The sequence below is a fragment of the Pipistrellus kuhlii genome, unplaced genomic scaffold (assembly GCF_014108245.1).
Source record: "Pipistrellus kuhlii isolate mPipKuh1 unplaced genomic scaffold, mPipKuh1.p scaffold_m20_p_22, whole genome shotgun sequence".
Classification (NCBI taxonomy): domain Eukaryota; kingdom Metazoa; phylum Chordata; class Mammalia; order Chiroptera; family Vespertilionidae; genus Pipistrellus; species Pipistrellus kuhlii.
In genome coordinates, this window is record NW_023425521.1 from 12437359 (window position 1) to 12465130 (window position 27772).

Here is a 27772-nt window from a genome sequence, read left to right on the forward strand (position 1 = left end):
GTATTCCACACAGCAGTGCCATCCAATAAAAATATGTCTTACATCCCTAGCCAGTTTGGTCAGTGGATGCCAGTTTGGTCAGTGTCAGCCTATGGACCTGAGGGCTCTGGTTCAGTTCCAATCTAGAGCATGTACCTGGTTGCAGACTCCTCACTGGCCCGCACCCTGGTGAGGGGGGAGGTGTGCAGAAGGCAACCAATCGATGTATTTCTTTCACATCGATTTTTCTATCTTTCACTCTCTCTCGAAATCAATGAAAAATACCTCGGGCCGAAACCAGTTTGGTTCAGTGGATAGAGCATTGCCCTACGGACTGAAGAGTCCCGGGTTCGATTCCAGTCAAGGGCATGAACCTTGGTTGCAGACACATCCCCAGGAGGGGGTGTGCAGGAGGCAGCTGAACAATGTCTCTCTCTCATCGATGTTTCTGACTCTCTATCCTTCTCTCTTCCTCTCTGTAAAAAATCAATAAAATGTATTTAAAAAAAAACATAGAATAAATTGTATAGCTATCTGGAATAATGTTTAAGGGAGTAACGTTTAGCATATTGCTAAGGACACAATGTATCTACTTTCTGGGGGCTGAGATATACCGGTAAATGGATCTGTGTTGAACTGTCATTTACAATGTGCTGTTACCACACACATTTTCTCTTCGTAGCATTGAGGAAAAAGGGTTCTGTAGTTGTGTTACATGCCTGACTGTGTTTTCTACTCAACTCTGGAGCCAAATGTTCTGGAGTTTGTTACCTCATAGGATGTGCTTCCTTTTCTAGTTTAATAGTTACTAATGTTGCTGCCTGTTTCCTGCTTTTTTTAGGTTTCATGTCCTTAGCAAGCTACTGAGCTTCATGGCACCTATTGACCATACCACAATGAATGATGATGCCAGGTGAGTAATAGATTAATTATGTGTCTCAAATGGCTTCATGACAGCCTGATATTGACCTGTTCTACAGCCTGTCACCCTCTCCATTTCTTCTTATCAGTTAACCATTTGTCATGGGCATCATAGCAAGGGTCCTTGTCACATTTCTTCACTTGCATAATTACTGTAAAACCAAAACAAAATTTCCATACATCTCATTGTTGCCTCTGGTGGATTTTTGTTTGATTTTGCTTTTTTGTTTTGTTTTTAACTTTAGCCACCTGCTCAGTGCACCTGAGCTCTTGTCTAGGACAGACAGGTCAAGACAGCACATGCACTTGATTTATGTTCAGGGGTTTTGTGCATATGCTGTCCTTTTAAAAATGGCTGTAGAGATGTACATTATGTTATACGTGTTCAGGCTGCTGCTAAGGATTGGTGTTTTTTTTTTTAAAGTATTTTTATAAAAGAAGTACATGCTCATTTTTAAAAAAATATATATTTTATTGATTTTTTACAGAGAGGAAGGGAAAGAGATAGAGAGTTAGAAACACCGATGAGAGAGTCATAATCGATCAGCTGCCTCTTGCATGCCCCCCACTGGGGATGTGCCCCCAACCAAGGTATATGCCCTTATCCGGAATCGAACCTGGGACCCTTGAGTCCACAGGCCGATGCTCTATCCACTGAGCCAAACCGGTTTTGGCAGTATATGCTCATTTTATAAAGCTGACACAAAATAGAAATGTATACTCATAATATTACAATTCAGAGATAACCATTTTTAAAATAATTTCTTCTATATTTATTAGCTGGCAATCTATACTAATAAAAGAGTAATATGCTAATTAGATCAGGAGACCTTCTGGACAAAGCCAAGGGCTTTGTCAGCCTGCAAACCACCCCCAAACGACTCTCAGCCTCTTGTCCAGGCCGGCCATACACCCCAGTGGGCACTTCCACCCTGATGGGGGCATGGCTGGCCTGCAAATGGCCATCAGCTCCTTGCCCAGGCCGGCCCCACCCCCCAAAGAGAACCCCACCCTGATCCGGGATCCCCTTCAGGGTAGATCAGCCAGCCCCCACCCATGCAAGGGCCCTCTATCTATACCAATGAAAGGGTATTATTGCTGATTAGACCAGGAGACCCTCTGGATGGCCTTCCAGACAAAGTCATGGTGGTGGGGCCGGGGCAGAGATGGTTAGAGGCAATCAGGCCAGGAAGGGAGGGCAGTTGGGGGTGAGCAGGCCAGCAGTCAGAATGGTTAAAGGTGATCAGGCAGGCAGGCAGGTGAACAGTTAGGAGCCAGCAATCCCAGATTGCGAGAGGGATCCCAGATTGGAGAGGGTGTAGGCCGGGCTGAGGGACACCCCCAACCCCCTGCATGAATTCATGCAGTGGGCTACTAGCCTATATAATAAAAGCTTAAGCAACTGTTACAGCGGAACGACCCGTGACTATAATGAGCACTGACCACCAGGGGGCAGGTGCTCAATGCAGGGCCAGTGCTGCTCAGCTAGAAACTGCTTAGTGCAGCGGCGGCGGTGGGGTCTAGTGAGCAGGGAGCTGAGCAATAAGGAGCAAGCAGGCAGGCAGTAAGGACCGAAGGATCTGGATTGCAAGAAGGATGTCCACCTGCTGGTTTAGGCTCCGATCCCCCTAAGCTGGCAGATGGACATCCTCCAAGGATCCCAGACTACGAGAGGGCACAGGCCAGGCTGAGGGGACTTGCTCCCCTCACCTACACGAATTTCATGCACTGGGCCTCTGATTTATTATAATATAGTATTTTTGTAAGATTACTTATTTTTTTACCATTCATTTATTATATATCAGTATGGATCATTTATAATAGTGAATTATAATCTGTTAGTGTCATTGTTTACTTTTATTTTATTTATTTATTTATTTATTTATTTATTTATTTATTTTTAATATATTTTATTGATTTTACACAGAGAGGAATTGAGAGGGACAGAGAGTTAGAAACGTCGATGAAAGAGAAACATCGACCAGCTGCCTCTTGCACACCCCCTACTGGGGATGTGCCCGCAACCAAGGTACATGCCCTTGACCGGAATTGAACCCGGGACCTTTCAGTCCACAGGCCGATGCTCTATCCACTGAGCCAAACTGGTCCCAGCTGTTTACTTTGATTTTAAATTGTCCCATATTAATGGAAGCCCCTTCAAGCTAGCTTGTGTATTTTGGAGATGTTCCTAGTAATTTGAGCACTTTCTTACCATTTGGCACAACAAAGTTATGCTAGGCTCATCTTTTTTTTTTTTTTTTTTTTTTTTTTTAAATATATTTTATTGATTTTATACAGAGAGGAAGGGAGAGAGATAGAGAGTCAGAAACATCAATGAGAGAGAGTCATCGATCAGCTGCCTCCTGCACACCCCCCACTGGGGACGTGCCCGCAACCAAGGCACATGCCCCTGACCGGAATCGAACCCGGGACCCTTCAGTCCCCAAGCCGACGCTCTATCCATTGAGCAAAACCGGTCCCGATGCTAGGCTCATCTTATACTTTCCCTGTCCTAGCTTTGGAATCAGTCTTTCTCCAAGGAGCCCTGATTCTTTTCCGTTGATTGTGGTATTTAGAAACCAAAATCTGGGTGCTAGGGATGCTCACTGACAGTGGGCTCTTTGAACATTCAGAACTAGGAAGTGTGTGTATACATACACTGGAGATAACCATTTTTATCACTTCAGAATATTTTCTTTTAGTCTTTTGATTTAATTTTTTATATGTCCTTGTTTTTCTTTTTTACATAATTAAAATTATATTCCACTACTATGGATTTTTTCTTTAATTACTATGAGCATTATACTATTAAAATCATTCAAAAATTTGTAATGACTATGTATACTTTCAAATATTATTTATTTAACTATTCAGTAATTATTGGGCATGTAAATTGTTTTTAATTATAATTGTTCTAAATAAGGCTGTGGTAGACATTTTTAAACATAAATATTTACCAACTGAACTGATTGGTTATAATGTGGCATATGTGGGTTTTGCCAGCTTTATACCTCAAGCTACATTTAACCCTTTTATCTGTATATATTTAGTTTGCTACTAAATCCTACCAGGTTCCCTTCCTCCCCCTTGTCTGTGAAGTAATAGAACTGTAAGTTTAGGTGAGCACAGTGATTATTAATTTTTTGTTTGCTTTGTTCAATGCTTTGAGTATTAAACAGCTTGTGAATAGTTCTGAATATGTTTATACTCAAAACTTTGTGACCTCTTATTTTCTTTTGTGCTTTGTAAATGAATGCCTATGTATGGCTGTTTTTGTTTTTTCCTCATTAATTTCTAGATCAGTCTTTTTTATAAAAAAAAACACAAAAAACAGAGTTAAATGAATATAGTTTGCACCCCTCTCTGTGTTACCAATTTCCCTTTGGGGGCTTTTCTTTCTAGATAAACTATGGATACTGCTTTAAATGCCTTTATATGTCTTCAGGTCTCCTTTGTTAGTTAGTCTCATATAATTCCTGGTCAGTAGATCTTTACTCCATTAAGAGGTGGGCAGTTGGCTTCTCTTGCAGGTCTGATGGGCATTCTCAGTGTTGAGAGAAAAAAGAAATTCCACTTTGCCCATGTACTACATATTTGCATGTGAAGAAAGATATTACCGTGAGCCTAAGAATGATCACTGGCTTTGCTAAACTCTTGGGTACCCTTGGCATGGGACAGCTCAACTCCCAGAGCAGCTACTGTTTGTCCTTCAGACTCATTTTACTAAGAGGCCAAAATATCACGGGATATTGTAGAGATAGATATTAGTGGGCTAAGGAAGAGAAGAGGCTTGCTGTCTCCTTGGGAGAGAATTCCCCTAAGCACATTGTTACCACCAAGAACAGGCCAGAATGTCACTTGCAGGATGTACACAAGTGTTGTTGAGGGACCCGAAGCTTACCAAGGACATTTCAGAAGCAGCTTACTTTACATGACATGAACTCCCTAGGTCTGTCAGACCAGAGGGACTCTGAAGTAAAATTCAGATGATCTCTTATTATAGTTCTAACAAAATGAAGAATTTGGAGGTTGTGGAAAAAAATCACCTGTTTTTGAAAGCCTCTCTGAGGCAGACTTGTAATTCTTCCTCATTTGTCGTGTTGATAGAAATCAGATAGTAAAATGTTAGTGGCAAGTAGGAGAAGCACATTCTGAGTAAGACCTCAGAGATAGGTCAAAAGTGGCCACGGCCTCAGGGAAAGGGAACCGTGCAAACTGCTTGCTCTGCTGGCATGGTGAGCTTTTGGTCTAAGTGGGAACAGTCAGCTTGATGTATGCCAAGGAAAATACATGTTTGCCCTGCATAGCTGCTACTTCAATAGCGTCCTGATTCTGGTACGGACCCTTAGAGGTGTAAATTACTGTATTTCCTAAGAAGCTTTTTTTTTTCTTATTACAAAGACAATAGCAATATTAACATTTTATAGGTACTTCATTCCTTAAAGAAATTCTCAATAGAAATAGCAAGAATTTCCATGCCTCTTACATTCTACCCCCAAATAAAAAACACTTTTCCCACTCCTTTTATAAAGCTACTGGCATTTAAAAAAGGAACCCAGAGAGGATGCTTTAATGATAACTACTAAGCACCAAATACGTTATTGTTCTGCATCTGGACTTTTCTAGAAAAGAAATGCACAAATGTGATCTAGCCTTGTAAAGTGCTTTGTCAATATCACTGCTACACTGTTCTTGAGGGTTTGTTCAGGCGATTTATCTTTGGTTTGCCACTTTCATGTGTGGGTCTGTACCCTAAATGCTGGGGATATTTTACCATTCTACTGAATATGTTCTTTTCCCCCTTGGTAACCCAGAGGTTACGTAGACTATTTGTGATTCCCCTGTTGCTAACTTTATCCCTTTATGTAATAGAAATAGGCACTGAATCATGGAGTAGTTTGCCCAGCATTTGAAAACACAACAGCTAATAACCCCAGAAATATTCTCCACAGAGTACTTTTCATTGTTTAAAAACTTGCAAGCAAGAACAGTTAATATACAGATGTTTTCTCTGAAGCTTTTTATCTCCTAGAAAGACACAGGTTGTTCTGACAGGTGAAACAAGTCCAGGCGAATATGCAACATTGATCTAATCGGTGTGAACGAGAGCAGTATTTTCTCCGGTGCTGGCTTCCACGGCGTCATTAAAGGCTCCCATCACTCTTTTATTAGAGGTTCCCTCTCTTCCTTATCAGATTACCGAATGAACATAACTCATGGCAGTGATTTGATCTTTATGCTCATAAAGAGGATTACAGCTTTGCATTAACTCGGATTGACACAGTTTATAATTCCCGTGTTGATGCTCTGGAGGGTGGCAGCACATGTTTGAGCCCCCAGCAGTGCTGAGGGAAAGGGACCCCATACATCATCATTAAAGAGGGCGTCCAGCACAGAAATAGGAGGCATGGACCTTTCTCCTCATAACCTCAGAAAGGACAAAGAAAATATTCTCAAGTTCAAGCTCATAGCTTGGGCCAGAGTTCTAAACCTGGGTTGAAAAGAAAGCACCACTATTGTTTCCTCTCTTTTTCCTGATTGCTGTTTGTTCAGTCTTACACAATTCTAGAGAATTTGCATTCTCAGATTGAAGTCATGGTTCCAAACAGGATGTAGAGTGATAAAAGTACATCTTCTAGAAAGAAATTGTAAATGCTGAACAGATCAATCTTTCCTCAAAACGGGGCTTCTTGACTCTAGTTTTCATTCCTGCAGTCACAGGCCCATCACTTCTTCAGAGGATTATGAATCCTTTTTATTCCCCAAAGAGTATTTCACATTCTTTAAAGTAAGTGCAAATGTTTCTCCTAAGGACTTATTATTTTTAAGTTTTTGTATTTTTATTATTTTATTCTACTTAAAATATAATATCATGTAGATATCTTTTCTGTTAGTTTAGATATCTTTTCTGTTAGTTTAGATTGGGCATTTATGCACCTTCATACATTTCCCACAATGATCACTGAGCCAGCATTAGATTGCTAAGATATGTAGACCATTTCTGTTTTTAAGTGCCTTCATCCTTCACTCTGATTTATCCACCCTAAGTCTGCCACCCTATTTCTGATGGGCAATGACATGACATTGAAAAATATCATATTCCACTTATTGAGCATTTATTGTATGCCAGACACTGCACTAAGCCCTTCACATACAATTTGATTAAATACTTATAAGAAACCGCTAAAGTGTTTGACATTATTTGCATTTTATGATAAAAATACTGAGGCATAGAACAAATAAGTAACTTTCCTAAGTTAAATAGCAAGCAAGTAGTGGAGGTGGTTTCATTCATGCACCTAGGACCGTGGTAAGCAAACTGTGGCTCTCAAGCCACATGCGGCTCTTTGGCCCCTTGAGTGTGGCTCTTTCACAAAACACCACGGCCTGGGTGAGTCTATTTTGAAGAAGTGACATTAGAAGAAGTTTAAGTTTAAAAAATTTGGCTCTCAGTTTAAAAAAAGAAAAAAAAAATTGGCTCTCAAAAGAAATTTTAATCGTTGTACTGTTGATACTTGGCTCTGTTGACTAATGAGTTTGCCGACCACTGGCCTAGGAATATGGCTCCGAACCCTACACTGTGTCCAGAAAACCAGCAAGCCTATAGACATATTTGGGAATGATGTGCAAGGGGACACTGCTTCTTCTCATCCCTGGTACACATACACAGAACCTCTCTCAACCAAAAACTTGTTTGGGAAAAGAAACAAAACAAAGAACTTATTTGGATTAAAATGATTTTTCCATAATAATTTAATAAAAAAAAATTTTTTTTATGATTTTTCCTTTTTCTTTTTAAATAGAGATGCTTTCTATATAGGAAGTTTTTGCCTATGAAGTCATTCACATTTTAGTGTGAATCTCTGAATTTCCAAACCTGCTTACCATCATACCATTCTTGTGATTACAAAGACCCTAACCCTTGAAATTAGCTCTGATACCTGATCCAATATATTCAGTCAGTTTGCTCTTATTGTTCTACCTCTGCCATACTTAGGCACCTATTACCTGTTTTCCTTGAAACAATATATTTCCCCCCTACAATAAACACAATATATGCTTATGGATTTTTTTTTATTTTTTTATTTTTTTACTTTCCACATAGACTGTTGTGCTAACAGTTTCTTGATCACTAGCCTGATCTAACCAGTTCTATGTATCATTGCCACATTAAACTTTCCTAACATCACTTAAAGAAAATTAGTAGTCTTCATTGTCGTAGAATAAAGGACATGGTCTTGAACCTGCTACGCAAGGCCTGCAGTGAGATGTCTCCTTGCTACCTTCCTCTCTTTGTCACCTGTTTCAATTGTATGCCCTTTGTGCTAGGAGCTCTCCATACTCCTCCCACTTGTGTCTCTTCTGCTCACTTAACCTGGAGCACCCCCTAACCCCCTTCCTCTCAGTCTCTCCTGTTGCCATGTTCAAGTACTTGACCAACACCAGCCTTTCCAGGGAGGCTTTTAGGATTCCCTGCCTCCCACGGGGGGAGTGCTCTTTCTTCCTTGAAACCCTATTTTAAAAAAGTACATATTTTTATTATTTTCAGAGAGGAAGGGAAAGGGAGAGAGAGAAAGACATCAGTAATGAGAGAGACTCATTGATCAGCTGTCTCCTACAGGCCCCACACTGGAGATCAAGTGCACAACCTGGGCATGTGCCCTGACTGGGAATTGAACCATGATCTCCAGGTTCATAGGTTGAAGCTCAACCCCTGAGACATGCTGGCCGGGCTGAAAAGTCTTTTAATGTTTTCAGCTTATAACGCTATTTACAATGTGTTAGTAAGATTATTTTTGCAAACAGTCCTATAAGATGGATGAATACCAGCTTCTTGCCATTTATTGAAATTTCTTTTTAAAAAATATATATATTTTATTGATTTTTTACAAAGAGGAAGGGAGAGAGAGAGAGAGAGAGAGAGAGAGAGCGAGCTAGAAATGTCGATGAGAAACAACCACCAGCTGCCTCTTGCACACCCCCTATCGGGGATGTGCCCGCAACCAATTTACATGCCCTTGACCGGAATCGAACCTGGGACCTTTCAGTCCGCAGACCGACGCTCTACCACTGAGCCAAACTGGCTTCGGCCCATTTATTGAAATTTCTGCGAATCACCTAGCTCCTGTTATACACTCCCTCTGCTCCCTCCCTCAGCACTTTGTGCGCGATCACATGAATGTATATAGCATTCACCACCAGGGTGCGCCGTAATCACCTGCGGGCTGTCTTCACGCTGGAATATTGTACTGCTTAAGGGCCAGCTCATGTGGTCTTCACTCGTGCCACCTCAGGAAAAGCCTTGGAAATGAGCCCAGATTTGGGACTCCACATTCTCAAGCCTTTACCTGGAGAGTTTTTGAGGTCATGTTTACTTAACATGAACCCTGGGAAAAGATCTTTCATGAACACCCTTGTGTTTCCCTCACTAAGATGTACACTATAAACTTTACCTACCATAGGGTTTCTCCTGCCCATCTTGGCTCTGATGTCTGTACTGGGTTTGGTTTATGGTGGTCCTCCTCCAAACTGTTGGTTACTATGGAAACGTGTGAACACAGACCGGCCTCCGTGATGAACAATTAAAGCTTTAGGTCTGGTTTTTGGACTGCTTTCAGGATGTGTTTAGTTTAAGAAGAAAACACCTCTGGAATGGATTCTCTCTGTGCATTAACAAGGCTTAATAGTCCGTGGTTACCTTTTGTTATTTTTAGTGTTGGTATTACGTGTCAAACTAAAACAAGGATATTTAGATAAAGGACATTGCCTCTTTGTACTTTGAGTTCAAGGAGCTAGGAAGCCAGCATTTGTAACGGAAGCTATTATAACTAACCTGGAAATGAGGTCTTGAATGAGCCATAACCACACCTGTATTCTACCCATTGTCTCCCTCTGGGGAACAAACACTTTATAAACATGAACTCTTTTACCCTCTGGGTATCTCCACTTAAAAGTAAATAAGGCTGAAGGCACTTTCTTCTCCAATATAAACGAGGAAACATCAGCCCAGAGAGGGAAATTACTCTGTCAGAGGTAGGGGAGGTGTCTGGCCCAGGGTGCTTGGAGTCCCAGCAGTGGAGCCGGACAGCGTGGTGGCCACTGACACCCGGGAGACCCCGCTCCGTGGTACGGCTCGCCTGGCTCCCCTTTCAGCTTCGCAGAGGCTGGTGGGGGTTGGGCCTTTTGTCTCGTGGAATGTGAAACGCTGCAAAGACGAGCAATTGTTCTTCAGTGCTTTGTGCTCCTTTATAAGAAAGAAGGAATCAATACACATTTTCTCCTACATGCACTTGGCAGCATTCTGCCTCCTCGCCCACCTCTCATCCTGCAGGGGGGTGGGAGGGCACAGCTCTGCAGCAACGCAGACTCGCCAGCTTTCAGGGGCAGAAATGCAAACTGTTCATTTTGCACTGAGCAGTCAGGCTTTTAAAAGCAAGTCACATAACCACCGAGGTCATCCAATTGCTGACTTCAGTGATGAGTTGGTGAAGTGAGGGGAGAAGGGTTGGGATGGCCAAATCCTGGGAAAGTGTACCTAGCAGGTGTCTGGGCCAAATTTCCCTTTTCCTAAATAGTTCTCTGGTTTACAGAGGAGAGGGGGATGCCCTTTGAAGAGTACTGTTAAAAACCACAAAGATGGACAGAGGAATGGCATCAATTTGCATTTTTATCAATTAATATAAATGTCTGAACAAGATCTTATCTCTGGGTGTATTTTATTTTTTAATCGAAAATGTGGTATTGATACCTGTAACTCTGTTTATAACTTCCTGTCATTAAGCATTTAATTGTAAGCTGTGAATAACAAATAATTCTCTACCATTAGGAACAGAAACTATGGTTTAGGTGACAGGCCAGCTTTGCCAGGCCAGGGGCAGGATTCAGGATCTGGGTGAGGAGGCAGGGCTCTGGCTCTGGGCCTCCTCCTCCACACACAGATGTTAGAGCTGAGAGTGTGGGTGAGACTCCGGGGGAGGGTGTCAGGAGAGAAGGGAAGGATGAGAAGGGAACCTAGGAAAAGGTAAAAAAGACAAAGGAGGAGGAGACCAGGAGAACCCAAGAGCCATGCACCTTAGGGAGGAGAAGATGGGACAGCGGCTGGTGAGCAGTTGGGAAGTGCTCACTGTGAAGGGTCATGGCATTGCAGTCACTGCCTGTGGGCGTTTGCTGGGTAGTACTTGCTCCTTTTATGTTTGAATCGGTGCTGGGTTTTTAATAAAATAACTTACTACCAGAAGTAATAGAAGGCCTTTCTGGAACCCTGCGGGTTGACAGTAAATACCCTAGCCAATTTCCATGTATTTTGATCCTCTAAAAGTGGAAGTTACACTGAGCTGAGAGATGTGGCATCTGCTGCCTCCTCCCCCTCCGCCCCAGGCCCTGCCTTGCGGGGCAACAGCCTTGATAGGGATACAAATGTAACTCCTGTGTCAGTCTCACCTCCAAGGTGGAGGAAGTGATTCACGTCCAAGCAGTGAAGCATATCTTCCTCCCACACCCCCTGCCCCCGCATCGCTTTTAGCAGGAGCTGGTAGAGGGGCTGCTGTTTGAACAAGGAGCTTCATCTTCCTGAAGCCAGCAGTCACAAAACCGTAAACACAACACCGGCCAACTCTATTGCCAGGATCGCAGCGGCTTGACGTTAATATTAAACATCTCCAGCAAGACAGAGAGCTCTGCAGCTCAGCCACAGAATAAAAATAAATAAAGTAAAGAGAAAACCCTGCTAAAAGCAGTGAGATGATTTGTCGTCTTTCCTTTGCGAGGCCATTTGTCTTCTCTCGCATCAGATCTGTTATAAAACAGTCAAACTGTGAAAGTGGAAATCATCCCCGGAATGTGGAATATTAATGTACGGGGAGGAGGGATGTCCCCTTTGTCTAAGGAACACTCCCCCACCACCACCACCACCACCTCACTCCAGGTTTTTGCATATCCGATACGAAGGCAAACTATCTTTCTTTAAAAGAATTTGAGAGTCTTGAAGCTATTGGTTGGGATGATGGAAGTTTCAAATATTTCTCTTCCTTTGTTCAGTGGAGTGAATTTGTGAAGTGACTTGGGAATCAGGAGGGAGCATAAGTGAGGAGAAAACCTTACCAGTTTACTTCTCCTTCCCTCCTCACCTTCTACTCCTCTTCTCTCTCCCTTTTTCCCCCAGCCTTTCAGTTCCTTTGTTTGGGGCCTGAACCTGCTTCTTTGAACATTTATAAATCTTCGGTCTGTCTGATCTTTAGGAGACAGGCCAGAGGCCACACGTCACCATTGGTAATTTAAAGCTGTGGGGCTAAAAGCATTTGCAGAGGTTTGAAGGACCTAGTTCTGACCCGACCAAAAGAGAGAATTGGAACAGACCTTCTAGAGTCTCCGTCAAGCGCTGGGAGGATGGTAATGACAGCAGACACACTAGGTAATTTATGGGCGCCGTTTGCTGGGAATCTCGCTGGTTGCCAGGTCTGATCAGAAGTGCGTTGTGTGCTGCCACCTCGTGGCAGATTCGGGAAGTCGCGGTTTGGCTGTTTCGTAGCTTCAGCCAGTGTCTGGAGATTTGCCTTGTATCCGGATTTAGATAATTAGTGACAGACGGGTGTTCTCTGAGTCTCTGCTACTTTGCTAGCTTGATCCTGTTAAGAAATAAGCTCTAGGTAAGAAAAAGTTGCTTTCTTTTCTTTTCCCCTCATTTCTTTGTTTCTTTGTGTGTATGTGTGTGTTTTGTATAAAATTGTTATGAGATTTCAAAGAAAGAAGCCTGTGGTCCACCTTTTGTTGCTGGGCTAGGTTGGGAGGAAAGAGGCAGAGCTAAGAGCAGACCTTTCCACTGCACTAGGATTCTAAGTTGTCTGCGCTTATAGTGTGTGCATGTCATTCTGACTAGATGATACTGCCTTCCCTGTAAGAGCTCTGTCTCCTCCCCTCTTCTCCCCTCCCCTCCCCTGTCCTCCCCTCTCCCGCCTTCCTAACGGGAAGTCTTCTTGAGAGACAGATTCCAGCCTGTCCTGCTTCCATTCCTGGGATCCCAGAGCTTTACCCTCTACCATGCGCCCCCAAGGAGCACTGGGCAGTTGCTTGCCGCTTGGGTCTATGTATTTCCTCTTTAGGTCATAGAAACATTTCTCAAACACCTTCCTCTCTCTCAACTGTACAGTAACTGACACAGGAGAATGGGTCTGGTCAGAGGAAGGAAAGATTAAATGAAAGATTTTGTCAAGTGGTTGGGGTGTCAGGGTTGGGAGTATCCCTTCATTTGGTGGCATTAGCACATGCCTATGGTAATTGGCCAGTATCATTTCTGTTGATGTTTGCAATGCTGGGCATATTGGTGAGCAAATCAGAAGAGAGTGGAGCTCTGTGAAGGCGGGAGGAGGGTGTGCTGAGAACACAGGAGGCCACAGAGCCCTGCTCTGCACCAGCGAGGCTGCCCCAGGTGTGTCGGGACTGGCACAGAGGGTATTTGGGCCTTGCCGCCAGTTCTTTGGCAAACTGGAGGGCTGAGAGCAGTTTGGTTAGGATAGCAAGAGAATTCCAACTTAGTCAGAGCAGGAATGGAGTGAACTCTTTCTTTTTACCTAGAAAAGAGCAGATTTAGTTAGGGGAAGACATCAAAAGTTGAAAAGCTGCCACAAGGAAGAGCAGTCAGCCTTATTCCTCTCCTGGCTCTGGAGGGACAGAGCCTGATCATCAAACGGCCGAATAGGGTCAGCAAAAGGTAGAATGCTCATGTGTCTCTCTGCATGGTATGGTTTGCCCCACACAGACTTGCTGGCTAGCTCCCTTTCCCAACTCAGTACTGCCATCCACAGCCCTGGCTCAGAGAAACGGGCACTCACCACACCTCTGCAATCCTCCAGAAGTCTTACAAAGTCAAACAGGCATCCAGGTGTGATTTATGAATTTATTATATCTTTGTGTTATTCTCTGAGGTCAGAGACCATGCACATCTGATGCACATTAATAAGTTTCCAAAGCCTTAATAAGTAACCATTTTCAAAACACTGCATGTATAAAGAGGCACACCTTGTAACATCCCCAGTAATCTTTAAGAGCACATCTGCCATCAGCAGCCACGCTGGTCATGTGTCCGTGTTCCTGCTGCCTCAGGAGGATCCAGATTATGTCAGGATTCCTCTAGACGTGAGCAGTGCTGGGATTGGAGCCCTTCGTCTCCCTCTCCCTTTGTGTGTTTTCTCATCCTTTGATTCTGGAATGTATGTCCAAGGGATTATGTTAAACAGGAACAAATGCTGCACCACTTTTGGGTCCTGAGTGGGCAGAGCGGGGAGAATTAGGAAGGAGGGGGCACCAGGATGCATTCTGGGATGTGTCTTGTACATGTAGGGAGACTACCTTCTCACCCCATTGAAGTGACAAATGAACAATTTCAAAATAATAAGGGCACATTATGTGTATAATTTTAAGCAAGAAATCGGTGGAATCGTCTTCTCCGGCACATTGGGAAGACTGTTTAGAACTCCTGTGTAATACTTGCTCGGAGAATATGAGGTACTTTTGGGAGTTGTACAGGTTTCTTTTTTCTTTTTTAATATATTTTATTGATTTTTTTACTGAGAGGAAAGGAGAGGGATAGAGAGTTAGAAACATTGATGAAAGAGAAACATCAATCACCTGCCTCCTGCACATCCCCTATTGAGGATGTGCCTCAACCAAGGTACATGCCCTTGAGTGGAATCGAACCTGGGACCTTTGAGTCCACAGGCCGATGCTCTATCCACTGAGCCAAACTGGTTAGGGCTGTACAGGTTTCTTTAGAAAGCAATGGCATTGCTGCTTTCCCTCTGCTGTCCACCTGTCTTTGGCCACAGGGATGGACGGGTGCAGCTCGGGGATATCTTGGAGATGTGGGGGTTTCTGGCCAGCGTCGGGAGTGTAGCATTCTGGGGTCCAGTGGTCCATTTCCCTCAGAATCCCAGGTGCTGCAAGCTACTTCCCTAGCAAATCCAAGCCCCACACAGATCCTCTGCAAGTTCAGTATGCTCTACACTGTTTGCCCAGATAACAGCGTGGAAGACAGTGGTCTGTGTTGCAGTTGGTGAGGAGGGACTGTGGAGCTGAAGGGAATATTGGGTGCACACGTACGGGGCTGCATTATTCAACACGTACACCACCGTCAATCAGGACAGTTTCAACCTCACCTGCACTTCACAGCCAAATAAACTGTGCATACTTTAAATCTTTTCAGGAGAATCACATATATTTATAAATAAGCTGAACACACACATACACACACACACACACACAATCTTTATGGAAAATGGCTGCTAATCCATGATCATTTTTCCTCCCAGAAACAGGTTTTATGATAATATAGTAAAAATATTAAATTAGAAAATGCCTTACTAAGGGTTATAAAACCTTACTACACTAGAGATAGGTAATTATCTCCTCTACAGCCTAAATGACAGTTTAAAAGAAATAAAAATGTTAGTGCTCATTACTTGCTTTTGTAGGTTGCAATAAAGGGTAAGTTAAATTTTAATTCAAGGAAGAGCCCCTGCTATCGACCTTCTACCTCAGGTCCAAGACCTGTTAATTACTCTGTAGGTTATTCTCCTGCATGAGACCAACATTAATACATTTTCTACAGTGGACATTCCCACTGGCCATTGAGGCCAAAACTGTGGGGGAAGGCATTTCAGCTCAGTGATTCAACTCTTGATTCTTAATGTGGGAGAGAGCAGGAATTATGTATTTTAAAAACAAACAAACAACATCATGCATGGCCTTAAGGGGAACCTCTAGGATTAAACTACAGTTGCCCAGAGAATCAGGTGAAGACGAGGGTCACCTGAGGATTGATAGCTGGGCTTGTGGCTAAATCCTCATCAGTGGGGTTGCTGCAGCGGACATGTCCTTGCAGCAGAAGGCAGCCCTACCCTTGGTCACATGGTGACTTTTTGCAACCTACTTTTATTTTTAGCTTTGTTTTCCTTGGGATGGGGCGGGGGGTATGGACACGTCCTGCTGCTTTTCAGATGCCTCTACCTTTCCCTACGCAGTGGCAGTACCTCCTATCTGGGTTTGGGGGGCAGAGCTCAGTGCACCCATACGTCAGTCTTCATCCTGGGTGTGCAGAGAATTCCCCTGGGAAAGTAGACACAGTGTCCAGGATCCAGATGTGCACTCGGGTCTGGCCCAGCTGTCCTCTGCCCACTGGCTCCAGCACACCTCTAACACCTTGCTCTGACCTGGGACGTTGCCTTGCAGTGGGCACCACACAAAAGGTCATACTACAGGTGCAGGGATTGGGAATGGCAGTGACTAAGAGCTAGGTAACAAGTCCCTGCAGGGCCTTTATTTTTAACAAAATGCAGGAGAAGTTGATTGAGTTGTCAGCTGGTAGACGATTAAAACAGACTTTTGGTGGCAGATCACTATATGATTTTTTTTTTTGGGGGGGGGCGTATATAATTCAGAAAGAATTAAAATAAATGAGTGGTGTTGCTCTAACAAAACCCTCCCATTCCCGCCTACTTGTTAATGTGATAGGGTCTCTCAGTACTTACATCTACAAAACTACAAAACAGGAACAGGTCGATGCTGAACACACTCCTTCCAGCAATAGATAAATCTCAGTCCTGGAGAGGAAGCCTCTTCTGTGTCATCAAGAGATGCATTTCCACTAATGTTATACTTATTTATATACATCGTTTATACCAAAAGTATTGTATGATACACTTTTTTATATTGTTATTGTATATACAAATATATCCTAATAATAATTGTAATAACACAATCCAAAAATAAATTTTAAAAATTAATTAGAACCTTATAGTCGCAAGAAATTAGAATGTTTTTATTTCATCTTTTTAAATTTCAAAAATGTTTCAATTTACATATTTATTTTTGTGGCCAAGAAATATGATAGGGTGATCAATAAAAGACTTTCAAGCATAAAACAATTATATTAGGACCAAAATCTCTAGGGAAAAGTCAAATGGAAATATACATTTAAAAGGAAAAATTCTGTAACATTTCCAAGTTAAAGAGTTTGTTTATGTGTTATTTAAATGAGTAGTGATGGGTAGCAATCAATATGGCATATAGAGTCCATTGGGTGTATTACAAGAGAGATGTGAGTTTTATTTTAAAAATTAGTGTTCACAGTATTCTGATAACTGTATTCTTTGTGATTATTAAGTTTATATTGTAGAAAACATTTATATGTAAACTTGAAAATGTGTGAGGGGTTTTGTCAAATTCTGTTGGGGTGTAGCAGAGCTGTTGGACCAGAGCCTGAGGCCCCACCCTTACTGGTTGGGGTCCCAAGGTGGGAGGCCCTGCCATGTGCAGCCTGTGCAAGGGTAAGGGAAAAGGAGGGGCTGGATCTTTATCCTGACCGTGCTCCTGGACTTGGGAGGGAGCCAGGCCTGGGAGGGAAATGCAGAGGGGACGAGGAGGAGGGAGCAGAGCAGTCGGGTAGGAGCGGTCACATATTCCTGGTCAGAGACCGTGAGGCCTGAAGTGGTGGAGCCTGTAGGAACAGGGAGCTTGAGATGCTTTGAAGGCACAAACGGCCCCTGATTAGTGGGTGAGGAAGACGTGGAGTTGTAATTCCTTGGGGAGTTTTAGATTGGAATAAGCCCTTTCTCATATTCTCCCTCTCTCCATAAAAAGATTTTAAGAACCCAGAGCACTCCACTTTGCAGGTTGCTTTGCCATGAACAGCCTCGTCTGTGTCAGCTTTGCCCACTTTAGTGTGAACCAATGTTCAATCAAAACATGGGTTTCAGCATTGCATTCCCTGCCTGCCTCTCTAGCCCTGCAGGGATGGTAACTGCTGACCAGCCCAGGCGCTTCTCTGTGGCCTGGCGCTGAGAGGAAGCATTTGCTGGTGGTAATGATGGGGCGGCTGTGGCAGGCTCAAGTGAGGGGGCGGGGGTACTGTTGCGAAGGTTGAATAAGCATGTGCCTCTGTATTTCCCTCTTGTCTGATGCTGCAGCCTTAAACTCAGACTTTCCTATTTGTCATGGAGGCTCTCCCTTCCGTGCCGCTTGATTTTTTGTGAAATGGCAAGAGAGACACGCACTTACTGGCAGACAGGCAGGCCATCGCGTGATGAGGGCAGCTTGGGCAGGGTCTTGCTGTCGCGTCTGCGATGGAGCTGGTGATTTGGAAGCAACTGGAAGTGAGGCTGCTGCCTCAGACTTGCATTTAGCATGAAGCTGCCTCTCACTTCTAGGCTGGTGTCCGGGGCTGACCAGGGGAGGCAGGAACAAAAGAGCTGATGGAGCACAGAGTGAACCTGCCTCCTTCGTTTGTCGGGAGGCCGGGGCTGGTCCAGTGTTCAGAGCGAGGGCAGCAGCAAGTTCTTGCCCCGATTGCCTGCAATGGGATTGGAGAGCGGCTGTTGTCCGGCCCGACTTGTCAGGGCTGCCCTGGGAGTGCTCAGCACCGTAAGGCTATTGATATTCTCAGCTTCTGTGGTTTCTTTTTAAAGATCCTTTTCTTTTTAAAAAGCTTTCACATGCTATTTTTATTGCTGGATTTTCTAATTATAGACCGCTATTCCTACCACAACTATAGTGGGATAATTTAAAAAACGGACAAATACGTTTTTATGTTAAAATCTTGCTGAACCAAGAAAGCTGTTTGAAGGATGCTGGTGTTGTGGGGGTTTTTGTTTGTTTGCTTTAGTTTGAAGGTCAGGTTTGCTGATGATGACTCTCAGGTAATAAAAGCACTTTTAAAAGCCTGTTTTCTTAACAAGAAGGACAGGCTACATTTGGGGTTAGATCTTGAAAGTATAGAACAGAGCAGGTACAGCTTTCTTCTGGGCCTGTTTACTCCTGGCCGGGAGCCTGGAGCCTTAGCCGGTGCCAGCCCATCCCTCTTCCCTGAGAATTAGTGGCCGTGCGTCACTTGCCTCCGTTTGTCACGTCCTCCACAGGCCGCCTCTGTAGTGGATTTGACCGGTGTAGACCTTCTGATTCCTCTCTCTCTGCCCACAGGGGGAATGTCCTGGGGTTTCTGCCATGAAGATAGGAGAGGGCCTTGTCTTTTTGAGACTTTCCAGGCCTTGACACGTGAATCGCCGAATAGTTGTGTGTATGTTGTATTTGAAACAGAGGTTAGACATCGTTTACTTTATTTCCAAGGACTCAGGACCTTGGCATGTGGTGGCTCTCATAACGTCAAACTCCAATTTTAGAAATAATAAATTAGGCGTTGGAATTACTTATTAGATTGAGAGCAGGGAAAGGGGCAGGGGAGTGGGAAGCACCGTGGTCCCACTGAATGGCTGCACATGTGACAGTAATTGGAATCTTGTTGCTGGGTCATTTTCATTGTTTTTCAAGTACTGCCAAGTCGAAGAAAATGTATGAAAACTAAATTATATCCCTCCATCCCATGTCTGATTGAATCCTCCTCATCGTGTGGCAGTCTCATACATCCTATTAAAATATTCAATCTTGTTTTCTTACTTGAGGAGCCTGTCTGTAAAGGGCAAACTTACAGAAAACTCATTCCCTGGAGACGGGGTGTGCAGCCACACTGGACCGTTTACACATCTCACTGTTGGATTGGCTTCTAGTTCCTCCCTCTCTCTGTATTTGTGAATAAGACCTGTGGGATGCATTTTTAATTACATGGCTGTGGTTTCAATTGAACAAACGGATTGGGGTATTTCCGAGCTTAGTTCTTTTTTTAACCTTGGAAAGTTAACCAATGTGTTAACCAATTTGTTTTGTTTGTCTTCTAGGACAGAGTTATATCGATCTCTTTTTGGCCAACTCAACCCTCCTGACGGAGGCCACGGGGACTGACAGCACCCAGCCCTCTCGCTGCAAGGCCTGAGGGTGGCCTCCAGCCCGGCGGTGCCGTGGCCAGGCTGGCTGCTCACCCAGCCCCACGTGGAGGAAGCCGCTGGCCTGTGGGGCTGAGTGAGTCAGGGACAGATGCCCAGCAAAGTCCCAGGACGCCTGGAGTCACCTGTCTTTGTTTCTCGCACTTTCGTGTGCAAAGCGCCCTTCCCCCATGTCCTTGAGCCACCACCAATAAAGAGCGTTGTTCCTGGCCATGTGGTTTCTTGAGCAGCACGGAGTGAGGTCTGATTTAGAGCTCTAGCAAGCCCAATAGGTAACTGCTTGCCACGTAGAGCTTCACAGAAGGCTGGTGAATGTTGCTTTCTGAGTGGACAATGTTTAGCAATTGATTGTGGCTCTGAGGAGCAGGGAACTCCCAAAACCTCTAAGTTATGCCCTGGAGACTTTGTCACTTGGGAGTATTTGCCGATTTGTTGCTGAATACAAATCTCTGACTCATTTTTTTTTTTCCCCACCCATAAAGATTCTGCCAGCGTCCTTTTCCATTCTCGCCATTCCTAAATCACTTTATTGAGATCTGCTCTGGTGTAAATCTAGCAGGAGGAAATGATTCACTTGTTTTTCATCCAGAGGTCACAAGCTGGAAATTAAATCCCCATAAGGGGGATTTATTGGCCTGCTGTGGTCAATATGCAATGAAGATTATCTTGCATAAGTAATGTGTGCCGACCAGCGGACAGCACTGACCATCTCCTCCGTACCTTGCCCAAATCTTTATTTAAAGCTTCGGAATTAGAGGAGAAATGTTGCATCCAGGCAGCTGAGTGCAGTTGTCATCAATAACTAGTCATTGTTTTTAAAGTCGGATTTTCGGGTGGTTTTAAAATGTCAAAGCCAAGTGACAGATTTCTGTGTCCCTGAATCCCACGTATCATGGGCTTAGCGTTTGGAGACTGTGTGCCCAAAGGCTGGCCCAGTGCAGTGGATCCTGAGTGTAATTCACTTCCATTTCTGTGAGCATCGGTGTCTGCTGAGCTCAGGATGGGGCCCGTGGCGGGAGGAGGGTTTTTCCATCTCCCATTAATTGGACCCTGGAACGTGGTGATTTGTTTTTCTTGTCTCAGAGGTTACCTCTTGGGCTTGACTATCAGGGAAATGTTTAATTTTCCATGTGTCTCCAGTTACCCAGGAGATCAATCAGCAGAAATAGGAGAGTTCCCCCACAACTACTCTCTTCAAAATGATCTAGCCTGCGGATTCAGTGGGAACAGCCAGGAAGTGTCCTCAGATTGGACTTCAGTGAGCTTCATGCTATAACCCACGTTTCCTAAAAAGATAGAACCTTCGTCATCATTACTCTTTACTTGGTGAAGAAAAAGATTTAAACAGGTACTTCAAAATATTTGGAATCAGACCTGTTTAATTAAATGAATTAAATGAATCAGGAAGAATGAGAAAGAGCAGACAGCCTTTTCAGTAAAGGGAGGCTTGCATTTTAAAATTCAGAAGACCACCCTCCTTCCAGCCAAGAATAAATTGGAAACTATTTTAATTGACACGGATACTGCAATTCAACTGTTACTAGAAAGACAGATTAGTTGATCGATTTGCATTTTAATAAAACTAATACTTTACATTTTGGTAGCTAATGCTGATTTTTAAATGAGTTGAGAACTGTTATCAGGAGTTTCAATCCAGAGCCCTTTCTCAGTGTTGACTGAAGCATTCCTCCCTTTTGTGTGGAATTTGCTTATTTTCTTTTTGCCCAGCTGACTACTTCACGCACGACACTCAGAAACCACAGACCCTGAAGTCCTCCCAGGACGGGGAGGTGGCAAGCTGGTCACAGCGGACACAGGCAGTGCCCAGGCTCATACTTGAGGCTGGGCTTCTCCCTTCAGGATAGAGAAGAGAAGGCTGGTTGCTTGTCCTCGTTGATTTTATGTTAAAAACTAATTACAGAAGCCTGGCTGTTGTGGCTCGGTGGTTGACTGTGGACCGATGAACCAGGAGGTTCTGGTTCTATTCCCGCCCAGTCAGGGCACATGTCTGGGTTGTGGGCTCAATCCCCAGTGTGAGCCGTGCAGTTGGCAGCTGATCAGTGATTCTCTCTCATCATTGATGTTTCTCTCCCTCTCCCTTCCTCTCTGAAATCAATAAAAATATATTTTAAAATAATTCTAGAGAAATAGAAGGAACAAATAAAAATAAGACTGGGCTGTAATCCACTACCCAGACACACCCACTTCTCGTTACCGACACTTCGTGCTTCACTGCCTCTTCCCTGTGCAGGTGCCGTCGCCCAGGGACCCCGTCTCCCCGGAGCAGTGGGGGTGGGAGACTTGGTTTTTACTTTGGGACAGTCCAAAATGTACTTACCCTTTAAAAACAATAAAGGCAAAACAACCACACAGCCATGCACTGTCTCCCCCTCCACCTAACACACTCACACCACCAATTGAGATCCAGTGGTACACAGTATATTCTGCATTTTAATACTAAGAGTAAAAGATTACTTTCACATTTTTGCAGATAGCACAAGTATTTTCATTGCTAACTAGTAATTCCATTTGGGATATGTATCATCAGTGCTTAACCAAATCCCCTGTTGTTGAGCATGTAAATTATTTACTATTATGAATAATGTTACAGGGAGCAAATTTGATATTTGAGCAAATTTTTTTATTTTTTTTTTGAGCAAAAACATTTGAGCAAAAAGCTTGTTTATTGTCTTTTAAAATTGTTTTACTCGGCATATGTTTTTAGGAGTACAGGGAATCAAGTGAAAGAATCTGAGTATTTTGAAGGCTCTTGGGACACATCACGGGGGCTTGTTCACATCTCACTTGCTTTAGGTGGGGCTGAGAGGCAGAGTGGAGATTGGCCCTGGAGTCTGATCCTGGGTTTATTTCTTACTCCCCAGGGAGCCCTTCAAATCAGCAGCATCCTCTGGGAGGATTGAAGAGCTCCTGCCTGTAATGTGCTTTGGATGCTCCCATGAAAGATGGTGGATAAATAATAAAAAAGCGACACCATCTCCCCCCCCCACCCATCTTTTTTTCTCGCTGCTACAATAGATCCACTCTCCCCTCTGGCTCTCATGCTCCTGGGGATCTTCAGGTGGGCGTCCTTGCCTCGGGTGGGTGTGCCTTCCTGCAGCTGCTCTGTGCTGTTTGGGGTGTGTAGCCATTGTCTCCAGAGTCACATCCAAAACCGCTTATTGAGCATCGTAGGGAAACCCTGGAAGCCAAGGGCACCAGGGCAGGCCACCCCCAGCCGTCCAGCAGCAGACTCTGCATCCGTCTCCAGTTGAGAAAAGTAGGATCTTCGTGGACTTTGATTTTCCTGGTCTCCACGTGCATTGCTGAGACCTCTCCGAGATGACCGCCTCTTCACCGCTTCATCCCAGAGGAGCGGAGTCCGGGGGCTTGGGATGAATCCTCAGGTGATACTCATCATAAACGGGGGACTATTTCCCAGGACATAGCAGTCCCTCCCTGTGTGGAGTGTCCTTGTCTGCCTGGGCTAGGTTCACAAACAAGGCAGCCACACGCCTCAGCGAAACTACAGACCGTGGAGGTGCAGGTGGTCCTGGAGGAGCCCGAGGCTGTGGGTGCAGAGGTGCGGGGGCTCCCTGCCCGGCGGCTGCCCTGCTGCTGTCCGACACCCTCATGGTCATCCCATGCACTTGCATTGAACAGACAGGTACAAGCAGCGAGCCTTGTCTAACGCGAATGAATCCTATTCTCTGCACTTGAGTTTGTTTTTACTTTTTAAATGTATGTTTGTGTCTGTATTGGGAGCAACTGTGCTGAATAAATTAAGCTTGCCTTAGTTATTCTTTTTTTCAGTGTTATCTACCTTATTTTCTTTCCATCTTTTTTTTTACTTTCTCTGTCTTCATAACACTTCAGAGGTAATTGCCAGTGATTTGGTAAGTTCATTAACTAATTCTTCTTAAGTGCAGGGGGTCCATATGCCCAGCTGCTGTGCCTGCACCCACTCCTCCCACCGCTCGGATGAGTCATTGGCTGCCCTGGTCTGCAGAGGACAGGGCTGGCGGAGCTGCCGTGAGTCTGCCCGATCTAACTTGTTTTTCTTGTTTATCTATAGATTTCCTTTACCCTGCCTTTCCTGCCCGTGGTGTGGGGTCTGCCAGTAAGGGTCATTGCCCCGGCAGCATTTATATTCCTGAGAGGTTTGTTTGGTTTATTTCCCCTGGTTGAGGGTTCTCACTTCATTTGTTGAGGTCAAGGACACTGAGTTCCCAGAAAAGAAACTTTAAAAGAACGTTTAAAAAAAAAACACAAAAAAGCAATCCCGTATCATTGATAGGGTAGAAAATAATATAAGGTCCCCTATAGACAATGACAGCACCTGCCCGCCCTCCTCCCATCAGATCTTCCCCTTTATGGCTCGATTGGAAATGAGCTCAGTCTGCTCTGGGCCGGCAGGCTGCCCATCAAGTCACATGGGGCTGGCTGCTCCCTCCTCTCTGGTCTGCCCTCCCCAGGTGGGGACTGTCCTTACTTAGGGGACATGTTACCCAATTTCAATAGAGACTTGGGGGGGGGGGCACATAGCTGGTTTTGGAACGAGCATATGTGATGTTTTGAATCCAGGACAGATAGATATGAATGAGAGATGTAGTGGGGAGAAATCTGGACTATAAATAAAAATTGCTAGGATGTGACCTTGAGGAAGTCTTTTGACCTTTGGCCTGGGTCCTCACTGTGCATGGTATTAGGGCCAAAGAAGTTGGCTTCTGAGGACCTTCCTAATCTAAAGCTGCTGCTTCTGAGTGAAGGCAGCATGGTAGATTTGGGTTTAGCACAGGTGCCGGAATGTTTTTTCACGTCCATTCAGATACTGATTGATCTCCTACTGTGTGCCAGGCCTGGTGGAGGCTTAGCAAAGGACTGTATTGGCAGGTCACACAGGCAGGGGGTGGGGGGAGGCATCTCTGTTCTCTTCTGTAGATTCTGCATTCTCCAGTTTGGATCTGATCGAACCCCTTGCACCCAGTAGAGGTGCTTCTATTAATCCTGCTGGTCTTCCTTGAAGCCCAGGCTCTGAAACCCTTATGGGCTTGAGATCAATTTCCCAAGGTTCTGGTTCCCGAGGTCAGAGGTCAGCCTGGCCAGGTGCTCCTGGGCTCCAAAGTGGGCCTCTGCGAGCCCAGCCTCCGGGACTGCCAGGTGCATCCCTGTGCAGGTGTGGCTGACTCGCATTGGGAAGCAGTCAGCCTGCTGCTCTGCGGAGTCTGCCTCTCCGTGAGAGGGCGGCTCTGAGCGGGAGGGACTGTCGTCCTGGAGGCCACTGCCTCCCGCGCCCCCCTGGGTCCTGGGAGCCTCCCACGCTGGGAGCGTCCAGAGCGTCTAGGCCAGAGCTGCCCAAGACCTCCAAGGTGACTGCCTCTTCACCGCTTCATTCCGAAGGAGCCGAGTCTGGGTTCATTAAATTATTAATGAACTTCCTGGGGTGCTGGGGCTGGACTCCTATCACTGTGCCATCACCCCATCGTACCCTGCATCTTTGGAGCTTTGAAATGTGGCCGGTGGCCTCTGTATTGGACAACTCAGTCCTATTTCTAAACCTTTTTTCAAGTAAAACTAAAGGCCAAAATAAAAATGAGGGAAATGATCAGCAGACGGGACGTGGAGAGCTCCAGTGTGGCCCAGGGCTGATTCCAGGTAAGTGTCCAGGCGGGGGGAGCCCCGTCCTAGACCAGGGGGTGGGGAGCAGGAGGCTGTGGGATCCAGAGTTTCCTGCCTGGGGTCAGCTGGGAACTGACTTCCTGGTGCCATGAAATGACTTCCCAGTGTGTCTCCTGTGTCCTTTAAAGTTGTAGCAGACTGCGCTGGATTTTAAGAGCTAAATGTAAGGCCAATACGGAACACTTTGAGCGTGGTTAACTCCGGGCGTGTATTGTGAGAGGAGATCAGCAGGAAGAAGCAGGTGCTTTTGAGTGTTCTTATCAGCCTTTCTGCAGGCTGCTGGGCCAGCCACCCCCACCTGGGCACCGTGCGGTCCTGGGGGATCTTGGGAAAGGAGGCTGCCCCACGCCCCGGGACCTCCATTTCATCCGCTGGCCTCGCCAGGAAGGCTGGGCTTTTGTCCCCCCCCCCCCCGCCCCCCAAGGGCGCCCAGGTGTGTGCGGGCGGCAGGGGCCCCCACCGACGGGCGCCTCCAGCCTTCGCGTTTTAAGGTCACATCCTGATCTGGGCAAAGGAGGGTAAGAGGGGACGAACGTGAGCCCTAGTTCTCAGTTATATAATTAAGCCGAGATTTCCCTTCCTAGAGGAACAAAAAGAGGCCAAGGACAGACTAATTGAAACCTCAAAATTGCTTCCCCCGAGTGGCCCGAGCAGGGGGCTGGGGCCCAGAGCCACCTCTGGCTGGGGAAGGGGTCCTGGCCCCCCGCACTGGCTGCTGTCCACCGCGGGGGTGGGGGTGAGGAGTCTGTTAGGCGTGGGCGCCTCCCCTCAGTTTTCTTTTAAAATAAGCCTCTGCTTCTCCCGCCCCAACAGGGAGGCCCACGCGGGAGCTGGCCGGCTGGCACCTCCTGGGCTCTCGCTGCCCCCTGTGGTCTCAGGGGCACTAGAAGGCCCGCCCCCACCAGGACGGCAGCCAGGCTCTTCTGAAGGCGCTCATGACCAGATAAGTGACGGTGAATAGCGATGCTTTTATTATTTGCAGATATGGTCGCCAATCAGAACCCAGGCGTGTGCGCTCCGTACCTGTTCGTACACTCGCTCCAGAGCGGAAGGGCTTTCTCGCCTCTCCTCCCCTCTCCCCACCCCCAGAAGAGAGTTTTAACTTTAAGACAAACAACTTCATTTACAAGTGTGAATCTAATTAGCTGCAGAATTAGGAAAGCTGAGTTTCCCCCCACAGATCGGCGGAACCCTCGAGGGAGACGGGTGGAATAGAGAGAATCGCATTTCCAATTATTTTGTTGAATTGCTAATTTAGTTATTGTGCCTGGTGTAATTGTGATGGGTATTGGGTGTGCAATTCAATTTGTTTTAAATATTTGTGGGAAGGCTGATCAGTAATGGAGCTGACCTATTTTGTGGCCCAAATTGAAGGGGGAAAAGGGCTAAAACACAACAGCCACAAGGATATAGTTTGTTTCCATTTTTATTTTGATCTCTTCCCATCCCTCTTAAGACCACGGATGCAACAAAAGGATTAAATTAAAAGATGACAGCACTTTGATCTTCTCCCTTTGAAAGCTTCGCTGTCCTTGGTAGTTTAACGTGCAGATGTGTTCGGGCACAGCCGCAGACGCATTGCTGGAGTCCAGCGGCTCGGCCTCCGGGATTGCAGTTCCCTGCGCGCCTCCAGGGGGTCTGGGCGTTTGACGGTTGAGAACAGGCGCACCTCAGAGGGGCTGCGGGTTTGGTTCCAGACCACCACAATGGAGTGAGTGTTGCAATAAAGTGAGTCAAGATCTTTTTGCAGGTGAAGGGTCTTATCTTTTTAGTTAAAAAAAAAAAAAAAAAAAAAAAGCAACACCTGTGAAGCACAATAAAACGAGGCGCGCCTGTGGTGCCTAAAGTAGTGGATGGGGCCGAAGCCGGTTTGGCTCAGTGGATAGAGCGTCGGTCTGCGGACTGAAGAGTCCCAGGTTCGATTCCGGTCAGGGGCATGTACATTGGTTGTGGGCACATTCCCGGAAGGGGGTGTGCAGGAGGCGGCTGGTCGATGTTTCTCTCTCATCCATGTTTCTGGCTCTCTATCCCTCTCCCTTCCTCTCTGTAAAAAAATTATATATATATATATATATATATATATATATGGAGTGCCTGCAACAAATACTGGGAAGCGTTTGAACTGCTGAGCCACGCCTGGTGCCTGGAAAGGAAGACACCTCCCCCTGGGTTAGACCGCTTGCAGGGTCCGTGACCTGGAGACCATCCAGTGGGGTTGGCACAGTCCTTTCCCCAGGTAGGCCCTGCTGCTGCCTGGTTGGGCCTGGGCCCTTGTGAGGAGGGTGAGGGTGAGGTGTGAGGTGTGAGGAGGGGAGGTGTGAGGTGTGAGGAGGGGAGGTGTGAGGTGTGAGGTGTGAGGAGGGGAGGTGTGA

At 45.5% G+C, this 27772-nt stretch overlaps 1 protein-coding gene and 1 long non-coding RNA gene across 2 annotated transcripts in view; one reads left to right on the top strand and one right to left on the bottom strand.

The window, feature by feature from the left end:
• Positions 1 to 19935, top strand: part of AATF (apoptosis antagonizing transcription factor) — an 80556-nt gene extending 60621 nt beyond the window's left edge. Inside the window, exons 11-12 of the mRNA XM_036451696.2 lie at positions 821 to 892; positions 19620 to 19935. Coding sequence (XP_036307589.1) covers positions 821 to 892; positions 19620 to 19683 — 136 coding nt within the window. The 3' untranslated portion in view covers positions 19684 to 19935. The remainder of the gene's footprint in view (positions 1 to 820; positions 893 to 19619) is intronic.
• A 2812-nt stretch (positions 19936 to 22747) lies between these two features.
• On the bottom strand, positions 22748 to 25133 carry LOC123652927. Its single transcript, XR_006742504.1, has 2 exons — positions 25084 to 25133; positions 22748 to 23033 (listed from the first exon to the last, which is right to left on the bottom strand). It is a non-coding gene; the product is annotated as an uncharacterized LOC123652927 (long non-coding RNA).
• Between the last annotated feature and the right edge of the window lie 2639 nt (positions 25134 to 27772).